The following is a 24683-nucleotide window of genomic DNA, read 5'->3' on the forward strand; positions in this document are numbered from 1 at the left end:
CAATCTGTCTGGGAAAGCGGTCTCTGTCCTCAATTGATGGATTTGTCCTAGCCATCTAAACCCCTTGACTACCTTTGGATCCTGGAGGGGGGGTCTCCCCCATCTAGGAGGAGATTTACAGCCTGTACAGAGGGGAGCTACACTACTGGATAGGCTTGTACCTGTGCGGTTCGGCCAGATGAATCTGGCAAGGTGAGGGGAAAAAAAATCCTGCTTTCAGCAGCAGCATAACCGGCTGTAGCAGTGGGGGGGGGGGGATGCTGCCTGGGGGTGGAGACTTAATTATATAGTATAACCGATGCTGAAATAGGGCAGGGGGCGGAGCCTACCCATACGTATATGCTGTCATGCTTGTGTCAGGAAAGAAACTTACTTGTTGCCATGAACAGCTGCTCCAGAGTTAAGTTAAAGTGGTTGTAAATGCTGAAGGTGTTTTACCTAAAAAAGGTAAAATAAAATTAAAAAAAACCTTCTATTGCCAGCTCCACTCATGCCTCCTAAATATTTACCTGAGCCCAATTTCGATCCAGTGCTGCTCTATTTGCCTCCTCATTGACCCACATACATTATAGCAAGAACTGCAACATGCATCTCTTATGCAGTTACGTGAACACAAAGCTCCAGCCCCTGTGTAAATGAGCAGCTAGTGGAAGGGAACTCTTCCCTGATGACAAAAGCTGCAGCTTTAGATGCTGTAGGAGGAGTCACAGCTCCATGCAATTTTGCCCCACTGTCACCTTTGCGATCACATGACCAGAAAAATAAATAAATAAAATCACCAAAGTATATCTATATTGCAATTTATACTAATTGTATGCAGATCAACAGGGAGGCAGCATTTAAAAAAAAAAAAAAAAAAAAGAAGAGGTAAGCAATTGTATAGTTTTAACTTCTACTTGGATTTGATCACCAAATCTCTCCCAGCGTAAAACCAGCAGTTACCAAACATACACACTTTTTCAGCAGACAAACACACTTTTAAAGTAGTTAGAATCCTCCTGGATAGCATTCAAGATCAACTTTCCTTAGTTAAACCACTAAGATTCCCTTTAACATATTTCATATTTACAAAAATAAATAAATAAAAATATTGCCCAGCCTAACCAGTTTATGAAAGCTTTGATTTATTAATACAAAAATATATCTGTACATATTAACAGTTCACAAAGTAACAATGGAATGCATTTGTTTCCTTAAAACTCAAAATGGACATGAAAACACATTGAAAATGACTTGAATGAGCTGATTTCACATGGGAAGACTGACACCTAGTGTTCAAAATAAAAACCTCAATGGATTTTTTATGTGCTACTCCAAAGTTACATTTCTAAACAAAATATGTTAAAAAAAAAAAAAACCAAACAAACGCTATTTTCAGGAAACAAAACAACTCAATTCTTCACAAACAAATAACCTATGCCACCTGGATGCTAGATTTACTTTATACTAAGTATAAATAACCTTACACCCTTTTTTTGTAAAATACGGAATTACAGGAACCCCTTTATATGTTAAATATATGATTTACAAATCACATTTACACATCACATATTTACACAGTAGGGTCCACATGTCTAACTTCACTACCGAATCTTGCATCTATTACTCAGATGATCATTTCCAAAAAAAACAGTCTATAGAGAGAGAATAGCAAAAAAAAAAAAAAATAATCATCATCATTTAGGAAAAATAGTAAAATTTAGTCTATGCTACCAACTCCTGCCAATATTGTATGCATCAGGGAAATATATAAGTTTATTCAATACGCAATTATGCAACAAAACTAAAAAAACACAACTAAAACCAAGAAGCCTTTCTTTGAGATGTTTGGATAACATAGGTCATGGTCACCCTAGTCAATATATATTATATATTTTCATTCCCCAATGTGCTCTGCTATAGCCCAAGTCTACCCAAAATCTAATACCTGCCCAATGTAAAGCTTTTCTTTACCTGAAAAAAAACAGTTATATTCACCTGAATTCCCCCATCCAGGTCCCTCGCTGACCACATTTCTTCCTGCAGGGACTGATAATCCAGCAGTTTGTTAACCCTGAAAGCCTGGTCCTCTTCGCTCCCATCAGTCTGACGTCATCGGTCTTCGTAAATCTAAGAGGACCCCTAGGCTGGCTGGCCTCTGCTGCCCGATGCAGAATGAGCACATGGCCACAGCTTAGTGTCTGCTGGAACTTAAGGTTCCTAAGAGCACAGTGGCCTCCATAATCCTTAAATGGAAGCTGTTTGGGACAACCAGAACACTTCCTAGAGCTGGCCGTCCGGCCAAACTGAGCTATTGGGGGAGAAGAGCCTTGGTGAGAGAGGTAAAGAAGAACCCAAAGATCACTGTGGCTGAGCTCCAGAAATGCAGTCGGGAGATGGGAGAAATTTGTAGAAAGTCAACCATCACTGCAGCCCTCCACCAGTCGGGGCTTTATGGCAGAGTGGCCCGACGGAAGCCTCTCCTCAGTGCAAGACACATGAAAGCCTGCATGGAGTTTGCTAAAAAAACACCTGAAGGACTCCAAGATGGTGAGAAATAAGATTCTCTGGTCTGATGAGACCAAGGTAGAACTTTTTGGCCTTAATTCTAAGCGGTATGTGTGGAGAAAACCAGGCACTGCTCATCACCTGTCCAATACAGTCCCAACGTTGAAGCATGGTGGTGGCAGCATCATGCTGTGGGGGTGTTTTTCGGCTTCAGGGACAGGATGACTGGTTGCAATTGAGGGAAAGGTGAATGCGGCCAAGTACAGGGATATCCTGGATGAAAACCTTCTCCAGAGTGCTCAGGACCTCAAACTGGGCTGAAGGTTTACCTTCCAACAAGACAATGATCCTAAGCACACAGCTAAAATAACGAAGGAGTGGCTTCACAACTCCGTGATTGTTCTTGAATGGCCCAGCCAGAGCCCTGACTTCAACCCAATTGAGAATCTCTGTGGAGACCTAAAAATGGCTGTCCACCAACATTTACCATCCAACCTGACAGAACTGGAGAGGACTTGCAAGGAGGAATGGCAGAAGCTTGTCGTATCTTTCCCAAAAAGACTCATGGCTGTATTAGATCAAAAGGGTGCTACTACTAAATACTGAGCAAAGGGTCTGAATACTTAGGACCATGTGATATTTCAGTTTTTCTTTTAATAAATCTGCAAAAATGTCAACAATTCTGTGTTTTTCTGTCAATATGGGGTGCTGTGTGTACATTAATGAGGGAAAAAAATTGCACTTAAATGATTTTAGCAAATGGCTGCAATATAACAGAGTGAAAAATTTAAGGGGGTCTGAATACTTTCCATCCCCACTGTAATGTAATATATATATTATTTTGGGGGGGGGGGGTTCTAGGTAATTTTATAGCAAAAAAATACTGGGCAGGGCGCTTTTAACCCCCGCTAGCGGCCGAAAGGGTTAATAGAGCCTGTGTTGCTGCACTGCCGAATCGCTTTGCAGGTGCTTTGGCAAGGCGGGTTGGGAGCGCTGTATACACCACTCCTGCACCGCCCCAAAGATGCTGCTTACAGGGCTTTTTTTCCCCTGTCCTGCTAGCGCACTGCCCCAGTGTGAAAGCACTCGGGCTTTCACACTGGGGTGGCTTGAGAGGCGCTTTCAGGCACTATTTTTAGCGCTAAAACGCCTGAAAAGCCCCCCAGTTTGAAAGGGGTCCAAGTGGTTAAACTGACCTCATTTACAAACCGAAGTTCATGCCTTTGATCTAAAAGAACTAGATGTGTTTCTCTTTAGCGATGTTGTGAGAAACTTGGCAGGCTGTCTTTTTTCTTTTGACAGCAGTCAGCTCTGCGCTGAATTGAGGAAACTCTTTTCTAAGATCAGGAGGGGGCGGGGGGGGGGGGGGGTAGAATTGATTGATTCTTTAACTAATAATCGTGCAGTTCTACATAATAGATTGTGTTTTCAAATTGTAAATCAAGGAGATGAAGTTCTAATCCACCTACGTTAGCATCACTTATAGATAAGTTAGGGATTGGTCTGTTTTTTTGTTTTTGTTATTTTTTAATTGATTCTATTCTCCATCTGTCACACAGTAAATCTACTATTTGCCCACATAAGATTACCAGTTGTGTGAAAAAGCTAAATTTAGGGCATAAATGATTTTTGCCTGGAGTGATCATGGTTGTTCTCTGAAACATCTCAATGGGGTGATTATGGGTTTTTCATTGATTTAAGTCATGTTTTAAGCATGACGTTATCTACATTTTCTTGATACATGTAACATGATGGGGGCACATTTTTAGCTGGCGTTAGTAGTATAGATAAATCCTAAATACATCATTTAGAAATTACACATCAATTATCATTCTAAGTTTTGAATTAAACTCATCTCAATAGCTAATTCATAGTTTGTTCACAGTTTGTTGGTCTTTTAAAAATGTCCTACATTAAAGTTACTGATTTAAACAAGGTCTTTACAAACTATTGAAAAAAACACTGCCTTGAAAAATATTGTACCCCCCCCCCCCCAAGTGTCGTTAACACTGAAAGACATCGGTGAAGCGTTTGCAGCACAATTCTTCACCCAAATGCAGTACGGCACAAGATGGAGATTTTACAATTCGGGTCATTTTCAATCCAAGCTTTAAACACCAAGTAGATTTAAACCAATAACAGTATCTGAAGGGCTGCATAACCAACTTCATTATGAGACAAATTTTTATCCAAGACTCAAAGCCAATATAATGAACAAACTAGAATAGTGTGTAAAAGTACAGTCACAAAATGACTGCCAGACTCCAGCTGTCATAAGACACTATCAAAATCTACAAGACTGGTGTAGATTTTTTAGTGTAGGTCAAATAATACTAAAAACACATACTGCTAAAAGACAGAAGAAAGTCCCATTTACAAATGCATCAAAATTAATCGGATAGGTAATGAGGGGAAACCGCTGCACAACATGGGTTGATGCAACTGTGTGTACTTCCAAACAACATAAAATGGCATGTGTAGCAATTATATAAATTTTGATTTCAACAAAAATTACCCTTTAACGGTTACCGCATGGCATCACTTGGGAACATTTGAAAAACGTGAGATATTCTAATATGTAGTATTAACAAATGTGAAAAGTGTAACTATACCCCATTTTTTTGTTTTAAATAGAATACGAGAAGGTTAGAAACCCTATCAGGTTTTACAGCTATCTGGGGTTTCGTTAGAAAGAGTCTCTCTGGGAACGATTCTTTACCAGAATGGAAGTTAGGCTCTGCTGATAAATAAAACTTATAAAGCTTGCTCTGCATTCACTGGAGAATGGCACACTAACCCATTAATCACCGATCTACAATAAGACTAGTATGTGTTGCTTCATTATCTGACAAAACTTTTTTTCATAAAATGGGGAAAGATCGTTATTGTTTTTTCAGTTGGGGGTTTACCCGACAGCATTCACCTCATTAATCTGTGAGGGTCTTCAACTGATCATCTGCTGCTATATTCAATACAGCTAAGAGTGTATTTATTCAACTGTTATTGTAAATGACTATTGAACGATGTTGATACAGTTTCTATTTTCTCCAATTGTATTGCACCTATAAACCATCATGGTTACAATGGCTCAATCAGTAGGTGGAGGCACTCTTCTTTACTGGGGTTCACTATTTCAATTTTTTTTTTGTAAATTATAAATCCATTTGGGCCCTTTTTTAAATCCCTAAAATCAGAACAAGTTTTGTTAACTGTAATAAAAATCTGTGTGAGATAATGCAGTTTGATTTGGTTTACCAGACAGCATTCACCACATGAATCTTTGGGTGTCTTCACTATCAGGCCAATGAAAAGTTTTATTTAAAAACAAATGGAATGTAAATACGTTGACAATAACATAGAGTAACAACTCTAGAAGTAGCTTGCTCACAGATGGAATTGGTGTATTTACTTTAAAGATAAGGTAGGGCAGGATAAAATACCGGAACTCCAATAGCTTCTGAGGAATAGTAGTACCCAATATACACACAAAGAACATCAGGAGCCAGAGTATGGACTTGGACTTAAGAGCATCTACAAAGCTCCAAGCTGCAAATAGATATCCAGGAACCAACAAATATCTGACCATGTCATGTCTCTGGAATATTTTTTTCCAAACGTAAAATGTGAAATGTCGATTATCAGAAATGAGGAATTTGTGAACATAAGTGAACTTCCATATTAAAAATAGGGACAGGCAAGCTACTAATGTGTATAGAAAAGGATGTTTCCAAACCGACTTGAGAAAGTCTACAAATTTCTGAGCTGAAATTAGGACTGGAAAGGAAAATACCATGGTAAAGGCAAGAAAATAAAAGAGCTGGGGGAAATTCAAACAGGCCTCATGATTGCTTCTGTCACCTATCACTATACCACCATTGATTCCAATAAAAACTAGAAAACCTAGAACCAAGATGATATATGGCCAGGTTAACCTCAAGAGTGTCAGTATGTTCTTCGGATACAAAGAGTATTGGATGAGGAATTTTACAGCTGCTGCCACTTCTGAAAAAGCACCTTTAGGGGAGACTTTTTCATCGGTCTTCTTCAGTTGTGTCCTCCAAGCTTCTGTCACCTTTTCAGCTATAATATGTCCCACACAGAAAATAATCCAGATGATGTTTGTCTGCCGAAAACAAAATGCACAAAGCCCTAGAAGAGCTGCGCTTTTATGATTACCATAGAGGCACATTAAATAAGTGAAAAGGACAAAAAATGTAGATCCTGCATCCGTGTAGTAGAGGAATGTGAAAAAATATAAAGTGGGAAATACATAAAGTGTAAAGGTGAATAATATTTTTTTCATAACAGAAACCTGGAAAAAAACAAAAAAAAAAAATATGAAACGTTTAAATGATGTCCAGCTATCAGAGATGTTCATCTTCAGTATAATGCTGTCTATAATTACAATCCTAATTCCAAAAAAAGTTGGGACACATTGTAAAAACTACATAAAAACAGAATGCAATGATTTGCACATATCAAACTCATATTTTATTAATAATAGAAAACATATCAAATGTTTAAACTGAGACAATATACAATTTTAAGAAATAAATAAGGTCACTTTAAAAATCGAAGGCAGCAACACATCTCAAAAAACTTGGGACAGGGCGATTAAAAGCTGGAAAAGTAAGCGATACCAACAAGGAAGAGTTGGAAGAACATTTTGAAACCAGGTTGATTGGCAACAGGCCAGTAACAGGAGGTTCACCAATCTGTGAAAAGTTACACCAAAAAATTGTCGAATAATTTCAGAATATTGTTCCTCAAAATAAAATTGCAAAATACAAAATATCTTAATGGCGATTCCAACGTTGGGAGGAAATGATTTAGTCTTAGGTCACTCAAGAAGACACATGGCCACTCAATGAAGTTGGATGAGAAGCAGTTTAACCTTAAAAGCGGAGGTCTGCCCACCGCTACAAAAATTAAAAGCCAGCAGCTGCACATGCTGCAGCTGCCAACTTTTAATAAACATCGGACACTTACCTGTCCTGGAGTCCAGCGATGTCGGCACTGCAGCTGATGTTTAAATCAGCTGTCAGGTGCATGTCACCTCCATTGCGAGTAAGGGAACCCGGCAGTGTAGCCTTTCGGCTTTATGCCAGGAACCCTACTGTGCATGTGTGAGGCTCAGCTCCTCTCTCCTACTGGCCCGGCGACAGGGGGAGGAGGAGAGAGAGGAGGAGGGAGCCCTAGCCGTGACTTTAATACCCGCGGCTGAGGCTCCCAGAAGTGGGGAAAGCATACCTGTGAAAGACAGGCATGCTGTTCTCTCTCCACCCCACACCCCGAAAGGTGCCAAATTTGGCGGGGGGGGGGGGGGGGATGGGGGATGAGTACAATGAGCGGAAGTTCCACTTTTGGGTGGAACTCCGCTTTAAAGGGCGTATGTTTTTTTTTACTGTTCGAGCAGTAAGGATGTGGAGCTGCCTTTCAAAATTGGTGGTTTCAGCGGGAAGTAGCGAATTAAAATTAAAAAAAAACATTTAGATGGGCATCTTACTGAACACAATGTACCGGGATATAGGAAGTGGTATAATATACATATCATATATATATATATATATATATATATATATATATATATATATATATATATATATATATACACACACACACATACATATATATTTTACACACACACTATATATATATATATATATATATATATATATATATATATATATATATATATATATATATATATATATATATATATATATATATTACATATACTACATATACACACACATATATACACAGACTAGGTGAGGTTGAATAAAGGTTCCAGTCCATCAACTATGAAACTCCAATGCATCCCCACATCAAATTCAGCTGACAAGCTGTGCAGATAAGTGGGAACCACCATAATCTATAACTAGCCTTTACAGTAAGGTGCACATAGAAAGGAATATCTGAACATGATCAAGTAATGCCACTGTCATCTGTGGGCCAAAGCTCATTTAAAATGGTCTGTTGCAAAGTGGAAAACTGTTCTGTGGTCAGACAAATCAAAACACGACTTTTTTTTTTTGTAACCATGGGCACCATGTTCTCTGGACTAAAGACAAGATGGACTTTCCGGCTTGTTATCAGTACACAGTTTAAAAGCCTGCATCACTGATGGTATGGGGTGCATTAGTGCCTATGGGATGAGCAGCTGGGCACATCTCAAAAGACACCATGCTGAAAGATATATCCAAGTTTTAGAGCAGCATATGTTCCCATTCAGATGACATCTTTTTCAGGAAAGGCCTTGCATGTTTAAACAGGATATTTGGCGCATCTTGAAATGAAAAATTTGACAAAGACGACCCAGGACTATTGAGCAGTTAGAATCCTTTATCAGGCAAGAAGGGGACAACATTTAACCCCTTCCCGCCGAGCGTACGCAGATGTGCGTACTCGGCTTTCGGGGGTACTGTTTTTTAGAGCCGGTCATCAGCTTTCCAGATATAACAACCGATGCGGCTAAAAGCCGCTCGGCTGTTGTACCGGAGGAGCGGGAGGGGACGTCCCCCCCCCCGCCGTTCTTACCGGGCCTCCCGTTTCACCGGGAAGCCCGATCACCAATCCGCCGCCTCCGGCGGCTAGGGACAGACTGGAACAAAGCCGTAAGCGGCTTCGTTCCAGCCTCCCAATTGTAAACACAGAAGCGACGTCATGATGCCACTTCCTGTTTACTCGGCTGCCAATGGCGCTGGTTTTAAAAAGATATACAGTATTCAGAATTACCGAAAACGCCGATCTGAATACTTTGAAGTGCAAAGGAGGGATCGGGGGTCTTTTAGATCCCCGATCCCTCCATAAAGAGTACCTGTCACCACCTATTACTGTCACAAGGGATGTTTACATTCCTTGTGACAGCAATAAAAGTTATCACATTTTCACTTCTCTCAGTTACTACTTAGCGTGGGATATGCACTCATGTCCTACACTCATAACAAGTAGGCTCGCAAGTTACCTTTGCTCTACAGTTATTTTTATGTTTTTGTTCTTTTCTTTTCTTTTTTTTAAGCTTTCGTATCTAGAATGTTAATAGTTCTACAAGTTACCCAGCTTTGTCAGGTAGATGGTTGGTGGCGCTACCTCTAGTCTCATGGCACAGTAAGATCCCAGATGGGGTGCCGGGGATTGGAGATGGTGCCTCCACTCATCGAACTTCAACTTTAATCACTAGGTACTCGCTATATACATTTGTTACAAAACAACACTGGTTATTGCACCATGTACTAATCCATGTAACTTTGCTATTACGGTAACCGTCTGTACTGCTACCCTGTGGAAAACTCAATAAACATATTGTTAAAAAAAAAAAAAAAGTGATCACATTTTTTTTTATTTTAAACACAATTTATAATAAAATATATAAAAAAAAAATTTTAAAGCACCCCCGTCCCCGTAAGCTCTTGCAGCAAAGAAAACGCATACGGAAGTCACGCCCGCATATGTAAACGGTGTTCAAATCACACATATGAGGTATCGCTGCAATCATCAGAGCGAGAGCAATAATTCCAGCACTAGACCTCCTCTGTAACTCTAACCTGGTAACCGTAAAAAAATTTAAAGCGTCGCCTATGGAGATTTGCGTGCAATTATAAAGCGTGACATGTTTGGTATCTATTTACTGGGCGTAACATCATCTTTCACATTATACAAAAAAAGGGCTAACTTTATTGTTTGTTTGTTTTTTTAATTCATGAAAGTGTCCCTTTTCCCAAAAAGTTGCATTTAAAAACACTGCTGCACAAATACTGTGTGATATAAAATATTGCAACAATTGCTATTTTATTCTCTAGATTCTCTGCTAAAAAATATATATAATGTTTGGGGGCTCTAAGTAATTTTCTAGCCAAAAAACGGAAAATTGTTTCATACTTTCCGTAATTTTCCTTTCCTGGTGCCTATCCATGGCAGCATACCTGTGATAAGCTCCGCCCCAGAGTCCTCCCCTCAGGATAGTTAATACATTATAGAAGTGACAATCATACCCCCCCCCCCCCCCCCAATAGCATTCTCCTATTATATCGAATACCAAGGGAGGGCATGTATAAGCACCAGGAAAGGAAAATTACGGTAAGTATGAAACAATTTTCCGTTTTCCTGGTGCCTCCATGGCAGCATACGTGTGATACAATAAATAGCTAAAAACAGGGTGGGTAATGCTCATAAAGAAAATTTTATCAAGGTAATGCGAGAGCTGACTCAATTGCCCCTCTCCCAAACTCCACTGAAGGAGTGCTCCTGGATCAATTCTGTAATGCCGCATGAACGTGTTTGGGGATGCCCATGTGGCTGCCTTACAAATGGTTTCCAGAGAGACATTAGCCCTTGCCGCCCATGATGAAGAGACTGCTCTTGTTGAGTGGGCTTTTACTGCCGGAGGATCCATCCCTCTAGCCCTATACACTTTTTGGATCAGCTTGCAAATCCAGGAAGCAATAGTTCTTGATGTAGCTTCTTTCCCTCTCAGGTATGAGGAAAAAAGGCGAATGCTATTGGTGGTATGATTGTCACTTTTATAATGTAGTAACTATCCTGAGGGGGAGAACTCCGGGGCGGAGCTTATCACAGGTATGCTGCCATGGAGGCACCAGGAAATACAGATTTTAACTTAAAACACCAAATTTCAAAAATAGGCTTAGTCATGAAAGGGTTCCCAGATGTTTACAGTGTTAAAAGAAGTGGGGATGCTACACTGTAGTAAACGTGGCCCTGTCCCAACTTTTGAGATGTGTTTCTGCCATCTATTTTAAAATGATTTTTTTTTTTTTTTTTTAAATAATGCATACATGCTCACACACTTGCAAGACTTTGTGCCTTGTTTTTATATATACCGTATTTATCGGCGTATAACACGCACCGGCATATAACACACAGCTGTGGGCATCATTACGGTATAACCCCCGAAAGCCGAGTACGCACATCTGCGTACGCTCGGCGGGAAGGGGTTATTGTGACCACGTAACAGATTCTTTCCCTGGTCTTAACTGTATCCAATGCTTATATATGATCAAAGAGTGTTTAGTCATCTTCATTGGCTTTATCAAATAAAAATAAAATGGTTATTACACCTGCCGGACTACCTTTGCAGATATTGCATATATAGGCATTTCTACTATTTTTCATCTCATTCATTTTATAACCATTTTGTGAATTTGTTTTCACGTTTATTTGGATTTTGCAGAAATTTTTGGGCGGCCGCATCACTGGACCGTGGGACAGGCGAGTGTCTGTTTATTAAAAGTCAGCAGCTAAACTTACAAACGAGTGGAACTCCGCCTAAACATCTATCACTAAAATGTACGTACCTACCTAATTACAAAGAAAGAGCATTTTAGTCTCTGTACATACCTTGTTACACAAGCACTTGTATAAGCAAAGGCTAATTTGTTTCATTTTTATTTAACTGGTGTCGTATCTCTAGTCAACTCTTTCAATTAATCATTGCTGCTTTGAAAGCCAAACCCATCAATGATAAATGTTGGAAGTCAAAGCTTGGTCCTTAGACACTTACCCTTGTGTGTAACTTGTTAAGGATTAAATAGAACATGTACAAGTTGCCCAGACTGAACAGAAGGTTAATAAATCGCAGCATTCCGGAGGAGCAGACAACATTCTTGCTCCAGCCAAACAGCCAGGCAGCAGGTTTCACAATACCCACAGAAGTCAGATACAGGCCAGGCAAGGTTGTGATCATGGGATCCCACTGAGAACAAAGAACAAGAGACAAATTAAAAAGGAAGATAAAACATTACCAGTCAAATTATTATTTTATTAGAAGTAAATCTGTCTCACACCTGGTAAGTAAAGGTTAAATTTACCTACAACAAAAGTATGTCCAGATGATCGTTCAATGTAGATATACAGGCAACTAATCATTAAAGTGGTTCTAAAGCGGAAAAGGTTTTACCTTAAAAGGGATTGTTATTTTAATAGAAAAAAAACTGAGACTTTACAAATGTTCTACTTACCTGCTCTGTGCAGTGGTTTTGTGGTGCAGTGGTTTAGAATGCATTAAGATTTAAAAAAAAAAAAAAAAAAAAAAAATTTCTTTCTTTACAACCCCTTTAAAATCAATCATTCTACATTAAGGTAAAATGCCTGCTGTGTCACAGAATCCCTCCCCACCCCCCTTATATTTACCTGAGCTCATTCTTGATCCAGCACTGTTCATGAGAGCAAAGGCCCTTTCTGCACTTCCTCCTCACAGGGCAGACTGATACCAACGGGAGCCGTTGGCACCTACTGCTGTCAATCAATGTCTGTGCAAGGGAACAGGGGGCGGGGCCGAGCCACGCTGTCTGTGTCAATAGACGTAGATAGGGCAGCTTAGGAGCAAGCCTGCACAAGTGCCCCCATAGAAAGCAGCTTTCTACAAGGGCGCTCGTCAGAGCCAGGAGCGCCAGCGGGGGACCTGAGAAGAGGAGAATTAGGGCTATTCTGTGAAAAATCACTGCACAGAGCAGGCAAGAATAACACATTTGTAACTTTGCTGTGAAAGTTGCACTTGTCCCTACGCTGTCCCTGCTCCCTGTTACCATTGGGTAATATAAGAGTACAGATATGCTTCTAAACACATTGAGACGCAGATGCCAGCCTAAGAGTCTGAATGTATATTTTGATATCAATATATTATTGCTTCAGTCTATTATCTATATTCTCAAAACAATTTCACCTTAAATATTGATCTGTCAAAAAACTGTTAAATAGACAGTGTGCCAGTTGGTACCTGACAAAGGAGACCAACTATGAAATATCGTGTTTTTGGTGTAGTTATGTTTTATAAATAAATGGGTTTACATGTATATTTGCAAAAATTCAGTGATACAGCTGCAAAGAAAGAGCCATTCTGTAATCCCTGGCCATCCTTAAAATGGTTCATGGTGAATGGTCTGGCAGAAAGAAGTATTGCTGAACAACTCTTCTGGTTTCCCATACCCACTAAACAAAACAACATGTGCTAATCAGTTCCAAAGAAAATTCTGTGTACAAGATATGGACATTTAAAAATTTACATGCCCATAACAAGCAAAGAATGAGAAGTATAGCTAAAATGATATGAGGGAGCGCTCAAGAGGGGGATAGCAGCAAGCACAAAAGAAGGCAATAGGCCAACCTTATATTAAAAATGTAAAACGTAATAGTGCAGCGCTCAAAACAAATAAATACACTGCAAGTGACTACCAAAGTGCCAAGATAGTGCCAGACTTAATCTACAACAAACATAATAAAAATAATGCATATACAGTGGATATAAAAAGTCTACACACCCGTTAAAATGTCAGGTTTCTGTGATGTAAAAAATGTTAGACAAAAGATAAAAACATTTCAGAACTTTTTCCACCTTTAATGTGACCTCATGTCAAATAGGAGTCAGCACACGCACACACAAAAATGCACCAAAAACGCACTGGAACGCATGCAGAAATGCATCTGGAACGTATCCAGACTGTGTTTCTATGGTGTGAACTGGCACAAAGTGAGGCTAGAACTTACTGCAGTCATATCGACAATACATGCAACTTGTTTCAAGTCAGTGCCTCAAAAAAGTACAGCAGCCATTGAATTAGCACGACAGCCAGCTTGAGGCGATTGTAGCTGTATCCGTGCACTTGTGAAATCAATCAAGTACTGTTATGATGATATTTTTTATATTTGCACTAAACATGAAAAATGTTATGTTATTTTAGTGCGAATAAAAAAAAACAAACACACACACACCTCTATCATAGACAGTACTTGTACAGATGGAAACTGTCAGCAACGTAGGCCTTCATATTTTCTCAATATCTTGTCAGGGAAGGGGGGGGGGGGTGCCCTGCACATACCCACAGCTGCCTACCAAAACTTTTTAGTAAAAGGGAAATTAGATTTGTGACCTACTAATGCTTACAGTGGTGCGATAAGCAAAGAAGGAGTGTATATAGTCCCACTGGTACTAAAAGAAAGGGGCACTAACTGAACATATAACCATCTGGTAATGTGTAGCATACTTTGAGGGGGGGGGGGGGAAATCACCGCTCAACCCTATCCAGTCTATGTGGTTAACATGTACAAGATGGCCTTCGCCATGCACCACTCCACAAGCCACACCCTCTGACATGTTTCTCCCCATCCACCGGGGCTTAGTCGTAGAGGTAAAGAGCAGAGGAAGGAAGAACTTACGCATCACTGGCCGTGAAAATGAGATAATGAAGTCAATGGATGAGAAATGGGGAAAACTGAAAGAAAAAAAAATTACAGTATGTGAGAGGAAGATAAAAAGAAATGGAGTGAATGTTAAGGAATGTGAGAAAAAAAATGCGGAAAAGTAATGCAAAGTAAAACATTTAAATAAGGATTGAAAAGTGAAACAAGTGAAAAAATAATGTGAGAAAAAAAAATCTTGAGTGAGGATTAAGAATAAGAATTGAATGGTGACCATAAAGAAATGTTATCACTACATTACATAAAAAAAGATTTTTTATTTTTCACTTTTTAATTCTTGTTTAAAGGTTTCACTTTGCATTACTTTCCAGCATTATTTCTCACATCCCAAACATTCACTCATTCCTTTATCTTCCTCTCACATACTATCATTTTTTCCTTTCAGTTTTGAACTTTTTTTTTCTCATTTCTTATCCATTCACTTCATTACCCTAATGTTCATTGTCTAATTTTCATGTCCAGTAAAGCATAAATTCTTTAATCCTGCCTCTGCCTTTTACATCTATGACTAAGCCCGATGGATGGGGTGAAACTAGAGCTGCACGATTCTGGCCAAAATGAGGATCACACATTTTTGCTTAGAATAAAAAGATGACGATTCTCGCGACGTAAAATCTTTCACATTATACAAAAAAGGGCAAACTTTGCTGGTTAGTTTTTTTTTTTTTTTTTTTTTAATTCATTAAAGTCATTTTTTCCAAAAAAATTGCATTTGAAAAGACCGCTGCACAAATACAGTGTGAAAATAAATATATATATATATATATATATATATATATATATATATATATATATATATATATATATATATATATATATATATATATATATATATATATTTTTTTTTTTTTTTTCTTAAAGCGGAGTTCCACACAAAAATGGAACTTCCGCTTTTCGGAACCCTCCCCCCCTCCGGTGTCACATTTGGCACCTTTTAGGGGGGAGGGGGGTGCAGATTATTTGCACCCACTTCCGGGATAGACTCCCATGGGAGTCTAAGCCTCTTCCTGTCCCTCCGCGCTGTCTCCTGGGAAACACACAGCTCCCAGGAGATAGCGGGGACCAGTTACGATGCGTAGCGCGACTCGCGCATGCGCAGTAGGGAACCGGGAAGTGAAGCCGCAATGCTTCACTTCCTGATTCCCACACCTAGGATGGCGGGTTCTCGGCGGCGCCTGCCGACATCGCTGGACCCCGGGACAGGTAAGTGGCCATGTATTAAAAGTCAGCAGCTGCAGTATTTGTAGCTGCTGGCTTTTAATTTTTTTTTTTTTTGGCGGTTTAGGTGGACCCCCGCTTTAACAACCACCATTTTATTCTCTAGGGTGTCCACTAAACAAATATATATAATGTTTGGGGGGTCCAAGTAATTTTCTAGCAAAAAAAAATGATTTTAACTTGAAACCAACAAATGTCAGAAAAAGGTTTAGTGTTTAAACTTTTTTCACTTACACACAAAGTCTTTTCTATTGACAAATTGTTACAATGTTTATACTTAAGTTCAATAAAGAATGTTTTGATTCTGCCCAGATTTTTCTTCCTTTCGACAGCTGTGGCTTCAGGAGAGCTGAGAGAATTCGGGAAACACTTTAGTCAAGATCACGATAACGATTCTTGATGATTAATTGTGCAGCTCTAGGTGAAACATGTCAGAGGGCGTGGCTTGTGAAGTGGTGCAAGGCTAAGGCTGGCCATACACTATTCAATTTTCCTGTTCAACTTTCCTTTAGATTTACCAAAACCATATAATAGGAGGTCAAACCTAAACACTTTCAATTTGGATGCAATCAGGCAGGCCCTTGTACTACATAGTTGAAGGTAAATCTAAAGAAAATTGAACAGGAAAATTGTATGGTGTATGGCCAGCTTAAGGCTATTTTATACATCTTAATCACAGAGTGGATAGGGTTGGGCGGCAAGTTTTCCAAGTAACCTAAAATTTGTAGTTGTGGAGGCTGCTGCAAGTATATACATACTCCTTTAGTGCTTGCATTTTAAACCTGCAGCAACTCACCCATCCCTGCAGAAACATGCTCTTTTTTTTTTTTTTTTAAGAACTGGGAGGTGAGAAAATACTGCAAACTCACAGCTATGTGTAACAAAAATTAATATAGTCTCTTTTTTTTTTTTTTAATAGAAAATTTTCAAGGTGCTACTCTGCTAGCTGTATCATAAAAGCAGCAGGCAAACTGAGCTCCCAGGAGCTACTACACCTACTAAGCACTGCTTGAGAGACCCAGACCTGTATTAATCAATTACCAACTTCCATTGATTTAGGCTCTGTAAAAGGAAAATCCCTTTAAGCTGCAATATAAGAGATGAGATAATAATCTGTAGTGTTCTCCATTGACTTAATGGTCGTTTTAAATTAAATTTTGTTATGGTTTGGCACATACCTAAGGCCCCAAAAGGTTATCTCTAAGATTATGCTTCTACTTTTCATAAAAATGTAAAACTACTGTCCCTTAAAATTCTAATGACAAAGGGAACCTTTTAACAATACAGTAACAAAAGGTTGAAAGAAAAAAAAAAAAAAAAAAAAAAATAAAATGAAAGAGGAAAAAAAAAAAAGGCAGTTATTGAAAGCCAGTTAACTGTGTGGGAAAATTACTTTTTACTTAACTACATTCACACGTATTCTTTTCTTTCGGGAAGGCTCTACAGATTGTCACAAGCAGAAACTGTCCACATTAATGTGTCAGAAATGATTAAATCATATTCATAACCTTGCTAGTGTTCTCCTTTGACTAAATGGTTGTTTTAAATTAATTTTTTATGGTTTGGCACATACCTAAGGCCCTAAAAGCTATCTGTAAATTATGCGTGTACCTTTCATAAAAATGTAGAACTACTGTCTTTTGAAATTCCTATGACAAAACAAACCTTTTAACAATGCTGTAACAAAAAGGATCAAGAAAACATTAGATAAAATGAAAAAGAAGATTCAGCTAATGAAAGCCAGCTACTTTAACTATGCAGGAAAAAAAAAAAAATACTTTTTACTTATCTACATTCATAAATATTCATTTCTCAAGGGAAGGCTTTACAGATCGTCACAAGCAGAAATTGTCCACATTAATGTGTCTGAAATGATTAAATCATATTCATACGCTCAGCAGCTAGTGTTTAAAACGGCAGCTGTGTGGGCACCATGTGCTGCAGGTCTAAGAATTAATCTGAATGTATGTTATTTGCCATATCAATGTATTATTACTTCAATCTGCTGTCTATGCCCTCAGAGGACTCTCACTTCAAACATCATGGCGCATTTTCTATTGAGTTGGCAAAAATGCAGATTGGTAGTGGGAACTATTACTCTTCTAGACGACGCATTATCCAATGCAAAAAAACAAAAACAGTTTGAAAGTTCAAAACAGAAGTAATCAATTCCCAACTATAGCTATTTTACTGGTTATGGATAGAGCCAGGGAGGATTATACTCTATGCCAGTTTTTTGTTGCCATTTGCCTTCTTTTTAGGAAGATTCCCTCATACTTCCTGCCAGGACAACACATTTTAAAAATTGACAGTTTTTATGTCGTTGCTTTTCTTTCGCAGTCCCTCTTCCTTGGACAGAAGTAATAGAAAATGTCCCCAAGGCAGTTAGACTCAAGAATAAACTGACTAAAATTGAACAAATTTTCCCAGCTCTATAAAAAAAAAAAAAAAAAAAAAAAAAAAACACACACCATTGGCAGGAAATAGGCTTTAATACTTAAGGCTCCATGCATACTAGCTTATTTTTAAGTTCCTAGCAGCTGCTTTGAGCAGTTTCTTTTTCTGCCCCAAGAAGCAAAAAGTGTTGTTAAACAACAGTTTTCTACATTTTGTTTTTAATTAGCAAGCGGCCCACCGGCATCCTTAACAACCAGTGTACAGCTGGCTGTTAAGGAGCAGGACGGCGTTCTGTCGAATAGTGCCGCCCGTCGAAAAATACCTCTGATGTCTGCGCATGCGTAGTAAAATGTCTGTGCATTCATAGTACGGAACATCACTCCAGCTATGTTGATCAGCTGGCAGGACCTGAACATTGCACATGGGCAGATCATCCGCGACATTATCCGATGCTATGCAAACAGCAGAGAGTATGTAATTGTCAGATTATGCCCCACTGCTGCGGGCCCTGTTTTGTGTGTTGCAGGGCGGCTTCAGTGTGTTGAACAGCGTGTTTTGCCTGTGTCTAAGGTCGTATTGCAATTGAAGTAGGCATTTAAATTTGTTTTACCCTTAGGCGCGAAAGGGTTAAAGTAGAAGTGTAGGCAAACAGCTAATTACGCATTCCAGTACAGATTTATGAAGCAACTTTCAGTATTTAATAGAGCTGCACAATTAATCTTCAAAAAATCGTGATCTCGATTCAACCCCTCTGACAATCTCTATTGCAGAGTTTGACAATTCTTTCATATAACAAGTGGAGAGACTTATCTGCTCACTCAGCAGTCAAAAGAAAACATCCAGGCAGTCTGCCAAGGTTTTAAAATGAAACATTGTAACTAACTTCCTTCTTAGATCAAAGGGAAACTTATGTGTGTAAAGAAAAAAATCCAGGCAGTCTGCCAAGTTTTTAAACAATGCAGGAAGTTTAACCACTTAAAGTCTAAATCTTTTTCTAAAACTTGTTTCTTAAAAAGGGGTTGTAAAGGCAAAAAAAAAACAAAAAAAAAAAAAAACACACAAACATGTTATACTTACCTCCAACGTGCAGCTCGTTTTGCACATAGTGGCCCCGAACCTGGTCTTCTGGGGTCCCTCAGTCCTGTCTCAGCTCCTCCCCACAAGAACTAACCACCTTCATGCGAGCTCTCTAGCTTGGTGGTTAGTTCTTGAGGGCGCGCTCCCGTGATACAGCCGGTGGCTATAGCCGCTCACTGTATCACTCGGCCCCGCCCCCCGGCGCCATTGGATGTGACTGACAGCAGCGCGAGCCAATGACTGCACTACTTTCAATCCATCCACTTTAGCAACTCAACGGCCAGGCTGAGCGGCGAAGAGGACATTGGGGGCGAGCGCAGCAGGTGAACGGGCTCAGGTAAGTAAAACGGGGGGGGGGGGGGGTGGGGGGGAATGGGCTCGGGGGGCCAGTATTGTCAGAGGTTTTTTCACCTTAATGCATAGGATGCATTAAGGTGAAAAAACGCGAGCCTTTAAAAAAAAGGTAAAAATCAATATTTTTTGCTAGAAAATTACTTGGAACCCCCAAACATTATATATATTTTAGCAGAGACCGTAGAGAATAAAATGTCAATTGCTGCAATATTTTATGTCACACTTTCAAATGCAATTTTTTGGGAAAAAATACACTTCAATGAATTAAAAAAAAAACAAAAAAACAAAAAAACAAAAAAAAAAAAAAAAAAAAAAAAAATAGTAAAAGTTAACCCAATTTTTTTTGTTTTAATGTGAAAGATGATGTTACCCGCGAGAATCGTGATCTATCTTCTAAGCAAATAAAATCGTGATTCTCATTTTAGCCAGAATCGTGCAGCTCTAGTATCTAATTCTGTTCAGCAGGATTTCTAATCTTTTCTACACTGCAATTAAAACAGTAGTTTGGTCAAGACAGTGACTAGATCATGAAGGAGCAGCAGCTCACTGATGAGGTCATCTTTGTGCTCTCAGCAAGTTCCATTTGTTAGATTCACAGCACTGTGCAAATCAGTATAGGTTGGCTAAGAGCGGTCACCCTCCCTTCTTCTCATCAGTCTGAATACCATTATATAGGAGGTAACCGGAGGATAGTAAAAGACAGTGTCATTTGACCACTTTTACCCACTTCATGACCAGGGCATTTTTTGCTATTCAGCACTGTGCTATTTCAACCCTTTCACGCCTAAGCTTATTTCTGACATTTGTTGCTTACAAGTTAAAATCTGTATTTTTTGCTAGAAAATTACTTAGAACCCCCAAACACATAAAACATAATTAAAAAAAAATATATTATATATATATATATATATATATATATATATATATATATATATATATATATATATATATATATATATATATATATATATATATATATATTTTTTTTTTTTTTTTAAGCAGAGACCCTAGAGAATAAAATGGCGATCGTTGCAATATTTTATGTCACACTGTATTTGCGCAGCAGTCTTTTAAACGCAAAAAAAAAAAACAAAAAAAAAAACACTTTTGATGAATTAAAAAACTAAAACAGTAAAGTCTGCCCAATTTTTTTGTATAATGTGAAAGATGATGTTACGCCATCATGTCATGCTTTGAAAATTGAGCACTCATGGAATGGCGACAAACTACGGTACCTAAAAATCTCCAGACAACGTTTAAAAAAAAAAGAATAACGGTTACCAGGTTGGAGTTACAGAGGGGGTCTAGTGCTAGAATTATTGCTCTCGCTCTGACGATCGCAGCGATACCTCACATGATTTGAACACTGTTTACATATGCGGGTGCGACTTGCGGGTGCGTTTTCTTTGCTGTGTGAGCTAGCGGAGACACTTTAAAAGAAAAAAAAATAAATTATTTAATTATTTTTATCTACTTGTTTTACATTGTTGCTTAAAAAAAAATTTCATCACTTTTACTGCTGTCACAAGGAATGTAAACATCCCTTGTGACAGTAAAAGATGGTGAAAGGTACTCTTTATGGAGGGATTGGGGATCTAAAAGACCCCAAATCTCTCCTTTACATTTCAAAGTATTCAAATCGCCAAAAACCACGATTCTGAATACTGTCATTTTTTTTCCTTGTGATAAGAATAAGCGTGACAAAATTTTTTTTGTTTTTAAAAATACAGTGTAAAAAACGCGCCCCGTCCCACTGAGCTCACGTGCAGAAGCAAACGCATACGTGAGCAGCACCCGCATATGAAACCGGTGTTCAAAGCACACATGTGAGGTATTGCCGTGATCGTTAGAACAAGAGCATTCTTAAGGGTAAAAGTTTTTCGCCATTCCACAAGCGGGCGCAATTTTGAAGCCTGACAGGTTGGGTATCAATTTACTAAAGCGTAACATTATCTTTCACAATATAAAAAAAACTGGTCTAACTTTTTTTTTTTAAATTAAAAACAAGAGTAAACATTTATTTTTTCCAAAAAAAAAAAAAAAAAAAGAAAGAAAAAAAAAGGGTGCTCATAAGACTGCTGCACAAATACGGTGTGACAGAAAGTATTGCAAGGACCACCATTTTATTCTCTAGGGTGTTAGCAAAAAAAAAAAAAAAACAAAAACAAAAACCACACACAATATATAATGTTTGGGGGTTCCAAGTAATTTTTTTTAGGAAGGCCACCTGATTTTAACTTGTAAACACGAACTTCCGCTCGTTGTACTCCCCCCCCCCCCCCTCAGATGCCACATTTGGCACTTTTTGGGGGGGGGGGGGGGGGGGGGGGGGGGGGGGGGCGGCAGTTTACCTGTCTTTCACAGGTATCCTGTTCCCACTTCTGGGAGCCTCAGCCGCAGGTATTGACGTCACCGTCTGTGCTCCCTCCTCCTCCTTCCCCAGCTGCCGGGTCAGTAGGACAGAGGAGTGGAGCCTCGCGCATGCGCAGTAGGGTTCCCGGTGTGAAGCCGTAAGGCTTCCCTTACTCGCAATAGAGGCGGCATGCACCAGACAGCTGAGGTAAACATTAGCTGTGGTGCCAACATCGCTGGACTCCCGGACAGGCAAGTGTCCGATTATTAATCAGCAGCTGCAGTATGTGCAGCTGCTGGCTTTTAATTTTTGCAGCGGTGTGCGGACCTCAGCTTTAAGTGGCTAAAAATGTTTAGGTGTCAGCATCCCCCCCCTTTACTTACCTGAGCCCTCATTTGATCCAGCCCATGCATGTCTGCAGCTCTTCTCTCCCCTCACTTCCGTGTCTTGCTGGCTTTGCTGGGGCACTGGGAGCCATCTGCTGTCAATCAAAGCCAGAGACAAGGGAGCAGGGGCCGCGTACCACTGTCTGTTCCAATGGACACAGCAGCAGGGCTCGGATGCAAGCATGCACCAGTGCCCTCATAGGAAGTGCCTTCCCATGGGGGCACTGGACAGAGATGAGGGACCAGGAGCTCCGGAAGGGGACCCGAAAAGAGGAGGATCGCGGCTGCTCTGCGCAATTCCATTGCACAGAGCAGGTAAGTATAATTAAGTTTGTTTTTTTAAATATGTACCTTTACAATCGCTAAAAGGTAAAAAAACAGGAGTTAGGTACCTGGTAACTCTTTTTCTAAGAAGTCTTCCAGGGCAGCATCTGAGAGATAGGCTCCTCCTTCCTGCAACAGGAAACACATTAGTACACCATTATAAAATTTGTTAGTCTCACCTGTGTGCCTCAGTAGTATTAAAGCTCCAAAAGAACTCTCAGTAAGCCAATGCTTCCCCACAATACCTGGTATCATCGCTTAGGGTGGGAACTAGTGCTGCCCTGGAAGACTTCTTAGAAAAGGAGTTACCAGGTACCCAACTCTGTTTTCTCCAATCGTCTTCCAGGGCAGCATCCGAGAGGATGTATCAACCAATATTTACTAGGGTGGGGATAAGGCCTGGAGCACCTTGTGACCAATGTCTGGTCTTGACAGCTGGTCGATGCGGTAGTGCTTCGCGAAGGTACTGAAGCTCGACCAAGTCTCTGCCCTGCAGATCTGCTCCAGAGTTGGTCGCCTTTTCTGCGATTGAGGTTGCCCAAGGCTTTGGTCGAGTGGGCTTGACCCTACTTGGGGGGCAAGGGTTTGTGCCCGAAAGGCCATCTGTATGGCAAGGTTTATCCATCTGGCCGTTGTGCATCTCGATGCCTTCCTTGCCTTATTGACTCCTGCATAGAGGACAAATGACGTGGTATTTCTTTGCCAGCCCTTTGTTCTCTTAAGATAAGCTATGAGTATTGCGTCTAGCTTGGTGTATGTGTCTCTTTTCTGCTATCCATTGACTTAGGAAGAGATGGGAGAACCACATTCTGCATCCTGTAGAAGGTTGACACTTTTGGTAGAAAAACTTGGTTTAGCGAGAGGACTATTTTATCTGTCTGGATCAGTCAGAAGGGATCCATCATGTAAAAAACATTGAGACTTTCACCCACTCCCCTGGCCAATGCTAAGGCCACTATAAGTGCGTTTTTTAGTGCAAGATTTTTATCTGCACTCCTCCAGTGGTTCAAATGGCAGAGAGAGGAATCCTCTGAGAACCGTGGAGAGGTCCCATGTCGGAGTTCTGCCGACTTTAGCGGGTCTGGCTCTATTTACTGAGATCAGGAATCTCTTTATAAGCGGGTCCGGCTCTATTTACTGAGATCAGAAAACTATAAGCAAGTCCTCTACTAATCTGGTGTCCAGACAGGGGGAAAGTGCTGCCACTTGTACCTTCAGCATGCTCTAAGAGAGGTTCAAGTCTGCTCCCTCCTGCACCAAATCCCAAAGCTCTGGGATGATTTTCTGTCGGAATCCTGTTTATTCCCGTAACAGGAGATAAACTTCCTTCTCACCCTAGTTATGCATTTTCTGCTGGCTAGAATGGGGTCGATCACTCTGACAATTCTTTCTTTTGCAGCCTCACCCTCTCAGTAACCAAGCCGAAAGATTCACGAGTGTGATTCGGGTGGCTGACTGGCCCTCGTGATAGGAGGTCCGGTAGGTCTTGCTGTATCAGGTGCGGCTGGAGACAGTTTATCCAAGTGATTGAACTATGTTCCCTGGGGCCAGTGAGGTGCTAGGAGTATCACTGTTGCCCTTTCTCTACTGATTCTTTAGCTCAACTTTGGTATTAGAGTGGTTAGAGGAAATGCATAACACAGCTGGTGTGCACAGCTTTGATTGAATGAGTCCACTCTGATGTTGCCATCTGTGGGATCCAGCGAGAAGAACCTTGGCAGTTTTGAATTTGTCTTTGAGGCAAACAGATCTACCTCGGGTACTCTCCAGGTTTGGGTGATCCACAAGAAGGTTGCTTGATTTAGAGACCACTCTGTCCGTTTTATGGTCTTTCGACTTAAAAAATCTGCCAGCGTGTTGTCTGTCCCCTTCAA

At 39.9% G+C, this 24683-nt stretch overlaps 1 protein-coding gene across 4 annotated transcripts in view; it reads right to left on the reverse strand.

The window, feature by feature from the left end:
* Positions 1-1107: 1107 nt before the first annotated feature.
* The window catches only part of ALG10 (ALG10 alpha-1,2-glucosyltransferase), a 35968-nt gene continuing 12392 nt past the window's right edge, over positions 1108-24683 (reverse strand). For 2 of the 4 annotated variants that reach the window (XM_073619695.1, XM_073619696.1), the window contains exons 3-4: positions 12008-12199; positions 1108-6799 (exon numbers count right to left, since the gene is read on the reverse strand). In XM_073619695.1, the coding sequence (XP_073475796.1) occupies positions 5753-6799; positions 12008-12199 (1239 nt within the window). In that variant the 3' untranslated portion in view covers positions 1108-5752. Of the gene's footprint in view, positions 6800-12007; positions 12200-22877; positions 22939-24683 lie in introns of those variants that run through there. The other 2 variants (XM_073619698.1, XM_073619699.1) reach the window with 2 other exon arrangements.

Source organism: Aquarana catesbeiana, linkage group LG03, assembly GCF_042186555.1.
Source record: "Aquarana catesbeiana isolate 2022-GZ linkage group LG03, ASM4218655v1, whole genome shotgun sequence".
NCBI lineage: Eukaryota > Metazoa > Chordata > Amphibia > Anura > Ranidae > Aquarana > Aquarana catesbeiana.